Source organism: Camarhynchus parvulus, chromosome 20 (assembly GCF_901933205.1).
Source record: "Camarhynchus parvulus chromosome 20, STF_HiC, whole genome shotgun sequence".
In the NCBI taxonomy this organism is placed as follows: Eukaryota; Metazoa; Chordata; class Aves; order Passeriformes; family Thraupidae; genus Camarhynchus; species Camarhynchus parvulus.
In genome coordinates this window covers 9,230,458-9,244,337 of record NC_044590.1, presented here as the reverse complement: position 1 = coordinate 9,244,337, position 13,880 = coordinate 9,230,458, and the positions used below count along the sequence as shown (strand labels likewise).

General features: G+C 55.7%; 1 protein-coding gene across 2 annotated transcripts in view; it reads left to right on the top strand.

The window, feature by feature from the left end:
- PLCG1 (phospholipase C gamma 1) overlaps positions 1-13,751 on the top strand; it is a 45,587-nt gene extending 31,836 nt beyond the window's left edge. Inside the window, exons 12-32 of one of the 2 annotated variants that reach the window (XM_030963035.1) lie at positions 631-751; positions 1,128-1,296; positions 1,716-1,838; positions 2,682-2,783; positions 3,011-3,198; positions 3,471-3,671; positions 4,032-4,154; positions 4,440-4,620; positions 4,888-4,965; positions 5,408-5,511; positions 5,758-5,854; positions 5,955-6,027; positions 6,260-6,417; positions 6,904-7,000; positions 7,424-7,648; positions 8,437-8,585; positions 10,770-10,884; positions 11,092-11,253; positions 11,772-11,860; positions 12,484-12,668; positions 13,149-13,751. In XM_030963035.1, the coding sequence (XP_030818895.1) occupies positions 631-751; positions 1,128-1,296; positions 1,716-1,838; positions 2,682-2,783; positions 3,011-3,198; positions 3,471-3,671; positions 4,032-4,154; positions 4,440-4,620; positions 4,888-4,965; positions 5,408-5,511; positions 5,758-5,854; positions 5,955-6,027; positions 6,260-6,417; positions 6,904-7,000; positions 7,424-7,648; positions 8,437-8,585; positions 10,770-10,884; positions 11,092-11,253; positions 11,772-11,860; positions 12,484-12,668; positions 13,149-13,191 (2,783 nt within the window). In that variant the 3' untranslated portion in view covers positions 13,192-13,751. The remainder of the gene's footprint in view (positions 1-630; positions 752-1,127; positions 1,297-1,715; positions 1,839-2,681; positions 2,784-3,010; positions 3,199-3,470; positions 3,672-4,031; positions 4,155-4,439; positions 4,621-4,887; positions 4,966-5,407; positions 5,512-5,757; positions 5,855-5,954; positions 6,028-6,259; positions 6,418-6,903; positions 7,001-7,423; positions 7,649-8,436; positions 8,586-10,769; positions 10,885-11,091; positions 11,254-11,771; positions 11,861-12,483; positions 12,669-13,148) is intronic. The other variant, XM_030963036.1, reaches the window with a different exon arrangement.
- The last annotated feature ends 129 nt before the right edge of the window (positions 13,752-13,880 follow it).

Here is a 13,880-nt window from a genome sequence, read left to right as displayed (position 1 = left end):
GTTCCCGTTCCAATACAATGAATCTTCTTCTGTGTTGAATATTCTAATTCTCACTAACCAATCTAGTACAAGATACAAATCCTATAGCATTTACATACAGCCTATAGAATCACTACTACCATACTGTGTTGCATTTTAAACCCTAAAAACTCCTCTTTGGGCCCCTTCTGCCGAGCTGGTAGGGTCTGCTCTGACCCTTGGAGCTGCCTGCAGGCAGAGGGAATTGTTTCATCAAAAGGGGATTACCTTCAGCCAGCCACATCATTGTTTTCCAGTTGTTCAGTAACTCAGGTATCTCAGAGCTTGCTTTCATTTCAATCTTACTTATAGTTTCTATATTCTCAAAATCTTTTGCCAGACAATCATATTTATAAGGCTTTCCTGTTTCATCTTCCCCAACAATTAACACCATGATGTGCAGAAAGAGCTGAGGTCATTTGCTTTGTGGAACTGGGTGATCTGTGCCCAAGGTTTTGGTCCCACAGAAAGCTCAGGGCTTTCACTGATCACCTCACTCCTTTATTGCCTTCCAGTACATTTCCCAGCAGCACCTGGCTCAGCCCATCTCATGTCCATGTCTTGCCTCTGTTCCAGCCTTTGGGCTAAGTTTCCCCTGTGGGTCTCTTTCAGTGGATTGCTGGGATGGTCCTGATGGCATGCCAGTCATCTACCATGGACACACCTTAACCACCAAGATCAAGTTCTCTGATGTCTTGGTCACCATCAAGGAGCACGCCTTTGTCACCTCTGAGTGAGTACAGCAGGACTTCAGCTAGCAGGGCAGAGAGAGGGTGGAGCCCAGGCTGTAGCAAAGTGAAGCTCACTTTATCCAGAGCTGCAGCGCAAGGCCTGGATGTGGTGGGAAGAAAGCATGTCATGTCTGCCAGCCAAAGGGAGGTTTTTCCCAGAAAAATGTTATGGGAGGGAGGGCTTTGGGCAAACCCCAGTAGTTTGGCAGTCCTTCTCCACCCTGTGCCCTCCTGAAGGGTGGCTACAGGCAGCACAGGTGGCTGCTGATGTGAGCTGCTCCTGGAGGGCACAGAGGCCAGGCTTTGAGACAGAGCTCAGGAGTCCTTGGTTCCATCCAGAGCCCATGCTGGTTTTGATGGTTCTGCTCCTTCTCCCAGTTTCCCTGTCATCCTCTCCATTGAGGACCACTGCAGCATTGCTCAGCAGAGGAACATGGCTCAGAATTTCAAGAAGGTTTTTGGAGACATGCTCTTGACCAAACCAGTCGATATTTCTGCTGATGGCCTTCCATCTCCAAACCAGCTCAAGAGGAAGATTCTCATCAAGGTGAATTCCCTTGCCCAGCAAGGCTTATAAGAGAGGGAATGGGGTGGGGATATGGGACTGAAGGCAGTGCCTTTGGAAGGGGGGGGTTGGCAGTGTATAGAAGTGGAGACCTGATGCTAAGAACAGCTGGATACAAAAAAACTCTCTCAGAGAATTCTCTCTTTCAGAGAATCTGCTGGGAAATGAGCTCAGCAGCTGGGTGCTGCCTTTCTTTGAGGGCATGGGGATGTTGGTATTTCTGCTTCAGGAACCTTTGGGAAGAAGGGGTGGGATTTCACTGCTGTTTGATGATCCCTGTGGCATGGCTCTTGTTTATTCTAATGTGGAGGACCCCACTGTAGCAGACCTGAGCTTTTAGGGCTGTTCACCAGGAAATCTGTGCTGGTTTTGGGTGCCTGACCCCCTCTCTCATCCCTCAGCACAAGAAGCTGGCGGAGGGCAGCGCTTACGAGGAGCTGCCCACGTCCGTGATGTACTCAGAGAATGACATCAGCAACTCCATCAAGAATGGGATCCTCTACCTGGAAGACCCCATCAATCACGTATGTCTGTGCCATGGTGGCCCAGTCCCTGCTCTGGTGGCTCTGTCAGGTGCTGTGTGTGCTGGAAGGAAGGGCTGTGGTGCAAATGATTGGAGACACTCTCGGTCTGTCTGGTTTCTCAGGTGTCCCTGAAGGCTGGGGGTGTTCTGTGCTGGCTCTCTCTGTGCTCTTCCCTAGGAATCTCCAGTGGGCCCTTGCTAGAGGCAGGAGGCTGAGCTAGAGGGAGCTCTGGGCCAAGGCACTGCAGCCTGTGATTTGTGCTGCAGGAATTTCTGGAGATGGCTGCACTCCCAGCCCTGCTCCTGCCAAGTGCCTGCACACCTGACACACCTAAGCAAGGGTTTATCTTTGTAAAGCACTGAGTGTTCATCACTGTGTGCATTCACTCACAGCCCACCTTCAGCAGCTTTACTCTGCTGAGGGTCTGTCTGGCAAAGCCACATGCAAATGGAACAGGGTTTTTATTTTTAAAAAAAACAGTAAAATGTAATGGTAAATCCACATAAACATCTCTGACATCTTCACCTCAGATTGCCCCTGTGCTGAGTCCATACAGACTGGGGTTTTTTTGCATTGATTTGCTCTTCATTTGGTCATCTCCTTTTATCAAGTGTTGGAGTGTTTGCAGTGTGATTTTTTTGCTACTGATAAATCCATGCCTCTGGGGGATCTGGGGGATGTATTGGAAGCTCCTGTGACTCACTGGAATCAGTGTTGGTGGCTGTCCTTCACAAACCCGATCATCCCTCCCTGTACTGGTCAGGAGGAGATGATCCCATGGGTGGGTGGTGGGCAGTTTGGTGTTTCCCAGGGATCTCTTTGCCAGAGTTCATTTCCTTGCAGGAGTGGAACCCACATTACTTTGTGCTGACCAGCAGCAAGATCTATTACTCTGGGGAGACAACCAGCGACCAAGGAAATGAGGATGAGGAAGAGCAGAAGGAGGTGAGGGCTCTGCTGTGGGACTGTGAGTTGTTCCCTAAGGAAAGGACTTGACTGCCCAAGGGGCTGAGCATTGCCATTGCCAGCTGACTCCAGGGGGAGATCCTGTGGTGGGGAGGATGGGAGCTGCTTCAGGAACTCCCAGCTGGAAGACCCCTGAGCAGAGCAGAATCCAGCACCATGAGCCTGTCCTCAGTAACCCAAGGTGATGGCTTCTTTTCCCCTGCCAGGTGAGCAACAGCACGGAGCTGCACTCCACGGAGAAGTGGTTCCACGGGAAGCTGGGAGCGGGCCGTGACGGGCGGCACATCGCGGAGCGGCTGCTGACGGAATATTGCATCGAGACAGGGGCCCCTGATGGCTCCTTCCTGGTCAGGGAGAGCGAGACCTTCGTGGGGGACTACACCCTCTCCTTCTGGTGAGGGCCCCACTGCTCTGTGGCACCCCAGGGTTGTTTTCTCTTGGTGTGTTCTTCAGTGGTGGGGTCCCATTGCTGGATGGCCTGTGAGCAGTCTCTCCCCTGCTCCTGTGCCCAGCATCATGCCAGCTCCCTGTCCCAGTGCAGAAGGGTCAAGTCTCTTGGGATCCTTATGCAGTCACTCTCCTGTGGGGCAGGAATGCCGTGTCAGGCTGGAGCTGAGGTGCAAAATCAAGCCTGGCTTACCCTGTCCCTCCCTCCCTGTCCCACAGGCGCAATGGGAAGGTGCAGCACTGCCGGATCCACTCGCGGCAGGACGCCGGCAGCCCCAAGTTCTTCCTGACGGACAACCTGGTGTTTGACAGCCTCTACGACCTCATCACCCACTACCAGGAGGTGCCACTGAGGTGCAACGAGTTTGAGATGAGGCTGACAGAGCCAGTGCCACAGACCAACGCCCATGAGAGCAAAGAGTGAGTGCACGTGTGTGTCCATTGGGCAGCTGGACACTGTAGGAAGCTCTCCCAGGTCTCTCCTCAGCCATTCTTTCCTTGCTGGAGTTTTATGGTCCCCATTTTCTCTCCATGGAGCTCTGTCACAGCAGCCATGCTGGCCAGCTTTGTTGTTCATGGAGGCTCAGTGCAGGACACAGAGCTGCTGGGTTTGTTTGGGATGCTCTGGCCCCGTGCCGCACCTCACCAACAGGCTCTGATCCTGCCTGCCCCATTGCAGTCCCTGTCTTCCTCTGAAGGATTCAAGGAGCCTTTTAGGGGCTGGAGTGTGGGATGGGCTGGGTGTGTGTGGCCTGTGCACAGCATTATCTCTCCTGCCAGGTGGTACCACGCCAACCTCACACGAGCCCAAGCTGAGCACATGCTGATGAGAGTGCCCCGTGATGGAGCCTTCCTGGTGCGCACAAAGAGGAGCGAGCCCAGCTCCTACGCCATCTCCTTCAGGTGTGTCCCTGCTACAAGGGTGCTGGAGGTGGAGCTGGGACACTGCAGTGTGTGAGAAAGCAGGACAGGTGCTGCCTGCCAGCCTTGACCCCTCCCAGAACTCCTCTTGCTCTGGGATGGCCCTTGAATAAGTCCTTGAGATCCTGCTCTTCCTCCCCTCTTCCAATGGGAGATGGCTGTGCTCAGCCACCTCGCCAGGGACACCTTTCCTTGGTGTCTTTATTTTGGCAGAGACCTTCTCTTGCCAGGTGCCAAGAGGCCTCTCCCTGTGTTTCCTCCCTGCAGGGCAGAAGGGAAGATCAAGCACTGCCGGGTGCAGCAGGAGGGCCAGACTGTGCTGCTGGGCAACTCTGAGTTCGACAGCCTGGTGGACCTGATCAGCTACTACGAGAAGCACCCGCTGTACCGCAAGATGAAGCTGCGCTACCCCATCAACGAGGAGACCCTGGAGAAGATCGGCACAGCGGTGAGTGCAGGAGCCAGAGAATCATGGACAGGTTGTTTTTGAGCTGGTGGTGGTGTGAGAGCTATCTCTGTGCTTTGCAGCCCACACCTCTTGGGGCTTCCTGACACTTGAGTGGAGTTTGGTGCTGCCCCTCTGAGCCAGGCATGGGCTGTCTGCAGCGTCATCTTTGGTCTTGTGCCTTCCTGGGGCACTGTCCCACCTACCCCAAGGCAGGGAGCCTTTTCTCCTGCAGTCACTGCTGTAACCACAGTCCCTTTGCTTCCACAGGAGCCGGACTATGGAGCCCTGTACGAGGGACGCCATCCTGGGTTCTATGTGGAAGCCAACCCCATGCCCACCTTCAAGGTACACTCTCACTGTTTGGCACAAAACAAACTGCAGGGCTGGAGGGTTTAGCAAGGGTCTTTTTGTTTTCTAAGAGCTGTATTAGTTTGCACACCCATTTCTAGACCATGAAGAGAGAGACAGTGGAGGGTGAACCTCCAGTTCCCAGGCTGGGCTGCCTTTTGTTCTGAGCTCTCCAAACTAACCCCCTCAGTGGCCCTTGGGTCAGAGGAGAGTGCCTGTGTGGGGCCACACCAGACTTCTGAGCTCTGCTTTGGCATAAACGGGGGCCTTGATTTGCAGGGTGTCACTGGGGTCTGGCAGCAGGGCTGGGTGCTGCCTGCCTGCACATGATGTGCCTCACAGCCCCCCAGAAAACACATCTGTGGTGGGAGGTGATCTCTCATCCTGTGGGCTCGTAGTTCATTCCCTGCCAGCCTCATGGGACCCCTCCTCATTGCAGTGTGCAGTCAAAGCCCTGTTTGACTACAAGGCGCAGAGGGAGGACGAGCTCACCTTCACCAAAAATGCCATCATCCAGAATGTGGAGAAACAGGAAGGAGGCTGGTGAGTTGGTCCTGAGCCTCCCTTTTCCCTAGGGGATGTGGTCAAACCTTGCTGTCACCATCCACACAAAAGTGTGTCCACTCTAGGAGTGGGTCTGTCTGGGGATTACCCATGAGCTGCACATGTCCAAACCCCCACAATCCCTAAAAGCAGATGATGGAAGAGCTGCCTGTTCCCCTCACCCCTGCTCAGAATACTCTGGGGTCCCATGGTGGGTGCTGACATTGCCCCTTCCCTCCCTTCCAGGTGGAGAGGAGATTATGGTGGCAAAAAGCAGCTGTGGTTCCCTTCCAACTACGTAGAGGAAATTACAAGTCCCACCAGCCTGGAGCCAGAGCGGGAGGTGAGTGTGGCCATGATTGCAGCAAGGAGGGTTTGTGCCCTCTGAGCTGGGCTGCTCTGCCCTCCGTGCCCAGCACCATCCTGCTGTGCTTCCTTCTCAGCAGCAGCTGGATGAGAACAGCCCCCTGGGAGACCTGCTCGGAGGCGTCCTGGACGTGCCCTCCTGCCAGATCGGTGAGTGCCAGGCAGGGAGCATTGCAAAGGCTCCTTGAGGCTTTTAAGTGAGCTCAGCTTTCACTTCTTGCTGCCTGGGCTCCATCTGTTGCCTCCAGAAATGGGAGTTTCCTGCAGCTGTAGAGTGCTGGGGTAGCCACGTGTCCCTGTGCCCGTCTTCTCCCTTGCTGCCTGTGCAGGGCTTGGCTCAGCACGTGCAGTGAGCCTGTCCCCTGCTCTCTGTCCCTCACAGCCATCCGCCCCGAGGGCAAGAACAACCGGCTGTTCGTGTTCTCCATCAGCATGTCCTCGGTGTCACGGCTGTCCCTGGACGTGGCGGCCGACACGCACGAGGACCTGCTCGACTGGGTGAAGAAGATCCGGGAGGCGGCTCAGACAGCTGATGCCAGGGTGAGCCTGGGGAGCCCCTGGCAGGGCAGGAGGCATCTCCTGGGTCTCCAGCTGATGGGTTTTCCAGGAGTGAGGAGCTGGTGAGGGTTGGGCTGGCAGAGCAGTGGCAGAGGTGATAAAGCCAGAGCAATCTTGGACAATGTGGCAAGGGGTGGTGGCTTGAGAGGTTCAGGCTGGATATTTGGGAAAATTGGACAACTGGGTGGGTGCTACAGCCTCAGGAAGTGGGGGGTCTCCATCTGTGGAGGGTGGCAAGGCCACAGATGCCCTGTGCTGGTACCAGTGCCAGTCCTGCTCCAGGCAGGATGTAGGACCTGCCCAGGCCCTACCTGTGTGATGTCCCCCATGCAGACCTGGCAGATCTGCTGGTGGTCCCCACAGTGTGGGCAGGAGCCACACCAAGCAGCAAGGGTCAGCTTGTGAGCTGGGTCATCCATCACCACTGCTCCTACCTGGCCTGACAGGTCTCTCACCCTCTCTTGGCAGCTCTCTGAAGGGAAGATGATGGAGAGGAGAAAGAAGATTGCCCTGGAGCTTTCAGAACTGGTGGTCTATTGCCGACCTGTGCCCTTTGATGAAGAGAGTGAGCATCTGCTGAGCTGGTGGCCCCTCAGGCTGTCACTGTGGCATTACAGACCCTGTGGTGTGCCCCAAGGGGCTGCTTTGGCTAGATCCCAGCAGAGGCTAGGTGTCCAAGGTGTCCAAACCCCCAGTTTACCTTGGAGCTCTGGGTAGCTCCAGAGGGTATAGCTTCCCTTCCCTATCCCTCTGTTGCTGGGGTCTGTCAGCACCCAGAGCAGCTGCTGAGGGAGTGGGGCTGGGGAGCATCGTGGCTGATCAGTGGGAGCTGTGTTGGTGCTCTGTCATTGGTGTTGGGCAAACACCCAGTGGGGTGTGAGACATTCACTGGTGGCTGTGCAAAGGGTGAGAGGATGGCGTCAGGAAGGAGCTGGGCTGGTTGAGTGTCAGCAAAGGGGGTGACTCACACAGCACTGTCCCCTCGCAGAGATCGGCACAGAGCGGGCCTGTTACCGGGACATGTCCTCCTTTCCCGAGACCAAGGCAGAGAAGTACGTGAACAAGATCAAGGGCAAGAAGTTCCTGCAGTACAACCGCCTGCAGCTGTCCCGCATCTACCCCAAGGGCCAGCGCCTCGACTCCTCCAACTACGACCCCCTGCCCATGTGGATCTGTGGCAGCCAGCTGGTGGCACTCAACTTCCAGACCCCAGGTGAGGGCAGCAGGGAGGGTGGGCTGGCTCCTGGGGTGCCCTGTGCCTCCTCTGAGCCACCTGCTGAGCTCTGCTCCAGGAAAATGGGGGGCTGGGAGGGCCTGGGAAGGGCTCTGCAGGCAGTGAGAGCCAGCTCCAGAGGGCTGGGTTGAGCCAAGGAGCTGCACTGAGGCTGGGGATTGTGCCGCCATGAGAACAAGATGGATTGAGAGGAGGCAGGGGGTGGGTTCTCCCAGGTCCCTGGTGGCAAGCAGGGCAGGCAGGGAAGGTGCCAGAGGGGATGGTGCTGCCCCAGGCCTGGGACACCAGCTGGGTGCATGGTCTGAGTCCAGCTGGCTGCTCTTCTTGCCTTTGCCCAGCTTCCATTCCTGCTCCTGCCCTGCACTCCAGCCTTCCCTTCCCTGGCCTTTGCCAAACCCTGCTGTGAGCCTGCTCAGCTCAGCAACACACCAGCAAACAACCTGCCTCTTTCCTGCTGGCTTTTTCCTTCTTTCTGTGAATTCAGGCGTCTCACAGGGGGCTTGGCAAATGCTACAGGCAGCACAGGGAAAGCTGAAAATAGGAGGAAAAGAGGGAGGTGACCCATGGAGCACTGGGTAGTTGGGCAGATCGTGCATGGCAGAGTCACCTCATGGCCCTGACATGTGAGGACACATTGCTCAGCATTGCCAAGGGGTGAGCCAGCTCCTCTTGCCAAGGGCTTCCTGGGAAGCATCAGTGATGGGGGTGATGATCCAGCTTGTGCACAGGGTATCCTTCATGTCCTGTCTCTCCTGCCTGTGCTCTAGACAAGCCCATGCAGATGAACCAGGCCTTGTTCATGTCCAGTGGCCAGTGTGGGTACGTCCTGCAGCCGACCAACATGAGGGACGACATCTTTGACCCCTTTGACAAGAGCACGCTGCGGGGCACAGAACCACTCTCCATCTCCATTGAGGTCAGTACCTCCTCCTGGTGTGGGGGAATGCAGGCTCAGACCCCAGTGGGGTACCAGATTTGGGGTGAGAAAATGGTTTTATAGGCTCCTGGCTTTGCCTGCAGCTGCTCCTCAGCAAGCCCCCTCAGCACAGACTGGGAGAGCCCTCGCTGTCCCCTGTGAAGGGCTTGTCCCCCTGTGAAGGAAGGGCTGCCACTTGGAGGGAAACTTGGGGGTTTGGAGCATCACAGAATCGTGGGCTGGTTTGGATTAGAAGGGACCCTAAAGGCCCCTCGCTGAAGAGGGGCACCCGTGGGTGCTGCCGAGGGTGCCTGGAGAGGAGCAGCAGGAGCATCCCGGGATGCTCCCCGCAGGACTCCTCCTGTGCAGGTCCCCGTGCCAGCAGGTGGCATCCACGAGCCGCAGAGGTGACATCCCCGTCCCCAGACTGCATCCACAGGCCAGCAACACAAGAGCTGTGCCTTGTCCCCTCCTTGTCACTCAGTTGCTCGAGGCTCGATGTTTCTATTTCCCCTGGCTCATGGTCCCTCTTGGGAGGATGCTCGAGGTCAGGGCAAACTTTTCAGGCCATTTCTGTGTTGTGCTGCTGGTGATGATAAGAGGAGGGTGTCAGAGGATGGGGTGTGGATGCTTGATGAGTTTTTTTTACTTCCCTAATGGTGCAACTGAAGCTGGATTGTTCCTGTGTCAGCTCTCAGAGCTGCACAGCAGAGGCTCTGCAGGGACATGGGAGAGCTCGCCAGGCAAAGCTTTGGAGGGCTGTGCCAAACCAGCTGGCTCTCATGTTTGGACCAGCAGGGTCCAGCAGCCTGTGGAGGCATTCCCTGTGGTCTCAGAACCAAGCTATGGGTCAATAGTCTGCTTTGCCAATCCCCTGAGCTCATGTAGACCTTGGGGAGGGTTCAGTGGAGATCCTGCCTTCAGGTGCTCCCAGGTTTCCTCTGTGGTCACCTCTGTTTTGGAGTGATCCCACCTAAAAAAGCCACAGCCCTTCTCCATGGGGACACCCTATCATGTACCCTCTGCACCACTGACCCCATGCCCACTGTCTCCGTAAAAATTCCCTGTGTATAGGGGGGATAGAATATAAGAAAATAAAGATAGTGTAGAAAGTAATCTTACCCCTAAGAAGTTGCAGCTGGGCCAATTATCAAAGATTAGGGACAGGCCTGACTTTACCAGGCCAATGAGAAGAAGAGTGCTATAAAAGAGTGGGGTGGCTGGGTGAGAAGGGAACTGGGGTCGGTTGGCTGCTTTGTGAAGGAGAAAGAGTCAGTGCTGTGAGGAGCTGCCCACGAGAAACACCAGGAAGGTATGGAACTTTTGTGATAAGGAGACAACAGTATGGAACCCCTGTGATAAGATGACAACATCCCTGCCCCATTCTGTTTTCCAAGCTCTTCCTGCACCTCAGGGTGTAGCTGCCCCCACCAAGTGTCAGGAATCATTGTGCCATAGCCAGTCACTGTCGCCTTTAAGAGACAGGCTCAGCCTCTTGTTGTCTGGCAGAACTGCTTGCTGTCCCCACCAAAGCCAGCTTTCATGGATGGAGAAGCCATCTCGAGCCCAGCATGACTCAAAGCACATGATCCAGAGTTGGCAGCAGGTCCTTCCCTGCTGCAGCAGCAGCGTGCTGGAGCGACATATGGCCACGGGCAAGGGGGAGCTGCCGGGGCTCTCTCCTGCGAGGAGGCAGCTTGGCATCTGAGTGGAGCACAGCCTGTGCTGCAGGCACGAGGCAGAGCAGGGCTGGAGAGCAGCTCCTTTTCCTCCTCACACCAGGGCAGGAGCGCTGAGAAGTTTCAGCAAAGATGAGGGGGTCCAGGGTGGTGCTCCCAGCAGGGAACAGTGCTCGGTGGGAGCTCAGCTCCAGCTTGGCCAGCTGGGGGAGAGATGCTGTGGCCCAGGCCTGGCCCTGCTGGTAGCAGGCAGAACCTGGAGCAGTTCAGCTGGGTTTTTTTGTGGCTTACAAGTCAAACTGTGGATCAAGAACACTATAGCAGCTTCCAGGGGTGGGAGCTATTTCTCTCCGAGCTGCCGGATGGGCTGGCTGTCAGTGCTGCTTCTCTCTCCAATTAGCAGAGCCAGGGTGATTTATTTGGGAAGAAAATGTCCTGGTATGCAAACACATTTGTTTCCCCTTTGTTCCTGTCTCTTACCAAGTCTCTCCTGCTCTCTGCTCAGGTCCTGGGGGCGCGGCACCTTCCCAAAAATGGAAGGGGAATCGTTTGTCCTTTTGTGGAGGTGGAGGTGTCTGGTGCTGAGTATGACAATGCCAAGCAGAAAACAGAGATTGTGGGTGAGTGGGTGTGGAAGGGAGAGGGATGATCCATGGCTCACACCAGGATCAGAGCACTCCTGATCCTGGTGTGAGCCCTGGGCTCTGCAGCAAAGCCTGGCACTGAGCTGGGAGCTGCCTTCATGCTGCCCCCGAGCCCAGCATCAGCCATGGGGGCAGTGGAAGGGCTCAGGGGGCTGCCCACTGACAGCTGTGTTTTGTGAGCAGCTGACAACGGCCTGAACCCTCTCTGGACCCCGAAGCAGTTCCACTTCCAGGTCAGCAACCCTGACTTTGCCTTCCTGCGCTTTGTGGTCTATGAGGAGGACATGTTCAGCGACGAGAACTTCCTGGCTCAGGCCACCTTCCTGGTGAAAGGCTTGAAGACAGGTGAAGCAATGGGACAGCAGGGAGGGGGGTCATGTTGCTCCTCACCAGTTCACACTGTTAGGCAGGGAGATGCTGATTTTCATGGGAGGGTGTTGTTGGGCACCAGGCTGGCTTAGCCTGTCCCCATGACAGGTCACATCCCCAACCAGTTAAAGGAAGGCAGAGCCATTTGCTAACAGCCCTTGGGGCCACCGGCCACTTTGAAGGAAATTTGGGGGTTTGGAGAATCACAGAATCGTAGACTGAATAGATTGGAATTGGTTTGGATTAGAAGGGACCCTAAAGGCCATCTCGTTTCAGCCCCACTGCCATGGGCAGGGACACCTTCCACTATCCCAGGCTGCTCCAAGCCCCATCCAACCTGACCTTGGACCCTTCCAGGGATGGGGCAGCCACAGCTTCTCTTGGCAGAAGAGAAAAAGGGTCTTGTGAGAGAAAAACCTCCTTGAGTTCTGTGCCAGGGCACTGCCACCTCCCCTCCTGCGCAGTGAGTGACACCAGGGCCGTCTCTGCCGTAGGTTTCCGAGCTGTTCCCCTCAAGAACAACTACAGTGAGAACCTGGAGCTGGCTTCTCTGCTTGTCAAGATAGACATTTTCCCTTGCAAGGTGAGACTGGCTGCACACATGAGAAGGTGACCATGCTGTAGGGCTGAGGAGCAGAGCCAGTGAGCCCAGCCTGGCCCTGCCCATTCCTACTCCAGCTGGGGCAGTGAGGCTCAGTGGTGCCTGGCCTGAGTGCCTGTGGATGGCTGAATTCCCAGTGCTGCTCCTTAGGGATGCCCAGCAGGACAGCAAGCACTGGGTTTGCCTCCTGCAGCAGTCAGGGTGTTCCAGGCAGGGTCGTGCCTGCACTGGGTTTGACTTGCCTGGAAATCCCTTCAGCAAAAGCTGGAGAAGGCGGATTTGTCACAGTGCCTGTCTGTGCTCCAGGGACATTGCAGCTCAGGATCACGGAGCTGGCTGGCCTGGGGCTGTCCCTGTTGGCATAAACAGAGGGCAGGGCTCCTTCTGAGACAGATGGTTCTTTTATTTCTTCATTTAAAATGGTGCTGGTGGGAGCCAGCGATGGCTGTTAGAGCAGCTGCACATTGCAAACCCCAAGTCCCCATGAGCCCTGGACAGCCTGCAGGGCAGCCAGGGCCCTGCACCACAACTGCCCTTACTACAGGATATATGCTTTGAAATCACAAACCCTTGACTCTACAGCATTTTTTTCCTTGTCCAAGCAGGAAAATGGCGAAATAAACCTCTTCAATGCTTCATCCCTACGGGAACGGGCAGGGGATGGCTCCAGCCAGCTGCTGGCAAGCAGAGGCAGAGAGGGCTCCTTTGAGCTGAGGTACCAGCAGCCTTTCGAGGATTTCCGTGTGGCCCCAGAGCAGCTCGCTGACCACTTTGAGAGCCGGGAGCGAAGGTGAGGCCAGTGCTCAGTCAGCTCATCATCAGCAGCATAACACACCCCCTGCATTTAGTCTGGCAGGAGGCAGATGAATGCAGCCTCCCCCTAACCCAAAGTGGAGCTGCAGCCTTGCTTGCTGCTTGCAAACCCCAAATTTGAGCTGCAAGTTGTGCCAGTGCTTGTGGGAATCTCTGCTATGGGAGTAGGGTGGGACACCACAGCTGGTGCCATTATCCCTCTAACCCAAAGTGGAGCTGCAGCCTTGTTGGCTGCTTTCAAACCCCAAAGTTGAGCTGCAGGTTGTGTCAGTACTTGTGGCAGTCGCCGCTATGGGAGAAGGGTGGGACACCACCTCTGGTGGCATTATCCCCAGTCATGGGGGATGTGGCTGAGCCCCTACTTTACTCCAGTGGGCAACTTGAGCCCAGCAGAGTGCTGTCCTTGGCCATGCCAGGGTGAGGCTGAGCTGTGTCCCCTGTGTGTGCCCCTTTGCAGGGTACTGCGGAGGACCCGGGTCAACGGGGACAACCGGCTGTAGCCCACCGCGGCCGGCGACAGCACCTCCAGTGCTTGTGAATCTCACAGCACGCTGTGAACTGGTTTCTATGGAAACGGCACTGCTATGGCCTACTTTCAGGCAGCTTTTCCAGTTTCTCTGCTGAAGTGTGTTCAAGTGGAGAACTAAAAAAAAAAAAAATTGGAAATAAACCCCACCCCGAGCCAGCCCCAAGCACCCAGCAACCTTCACCACGAAGCCCTTAAGAAGCGCGTCGGTGCGGCCAGGCTGCCAGAGGCCACAGACCAAACTGTCTATAATCACAAGAAGAGACCTAAAAATTCCCCATCCAGCCTCTGCGTCACTGCTCTGCCTGTAATCCAGAGATCGTGTGCAGCTGCTGGAGCCTGTTTGCAGCCATCCTGTGCTGAGTCCATTCTCAGAGCTCTGGGCCTGCAGTGAGCACAGCAGCACCTCTGTCTGTCCTGGTGACACCACATCAGCCCTGTATAGCCACTGCCGAAGGGTCCAGTAGTGAAACTCTACATTTACAGGGCCGCTCTAGCTTTAAATGACAATAAAAGTGTCAGTATTATGTGTGTGCTGGCTCAGGTGTCTGGTGGTCTGCTGCAGAGCTGAGGTGCAGCTGTTCCTGAGGAGAGGTTGCACTGCTGCCTCCTTTCTCCTGGCTTTAGGAGAGGAAAAATAACCAGGAACAGCCACAGGTTTTA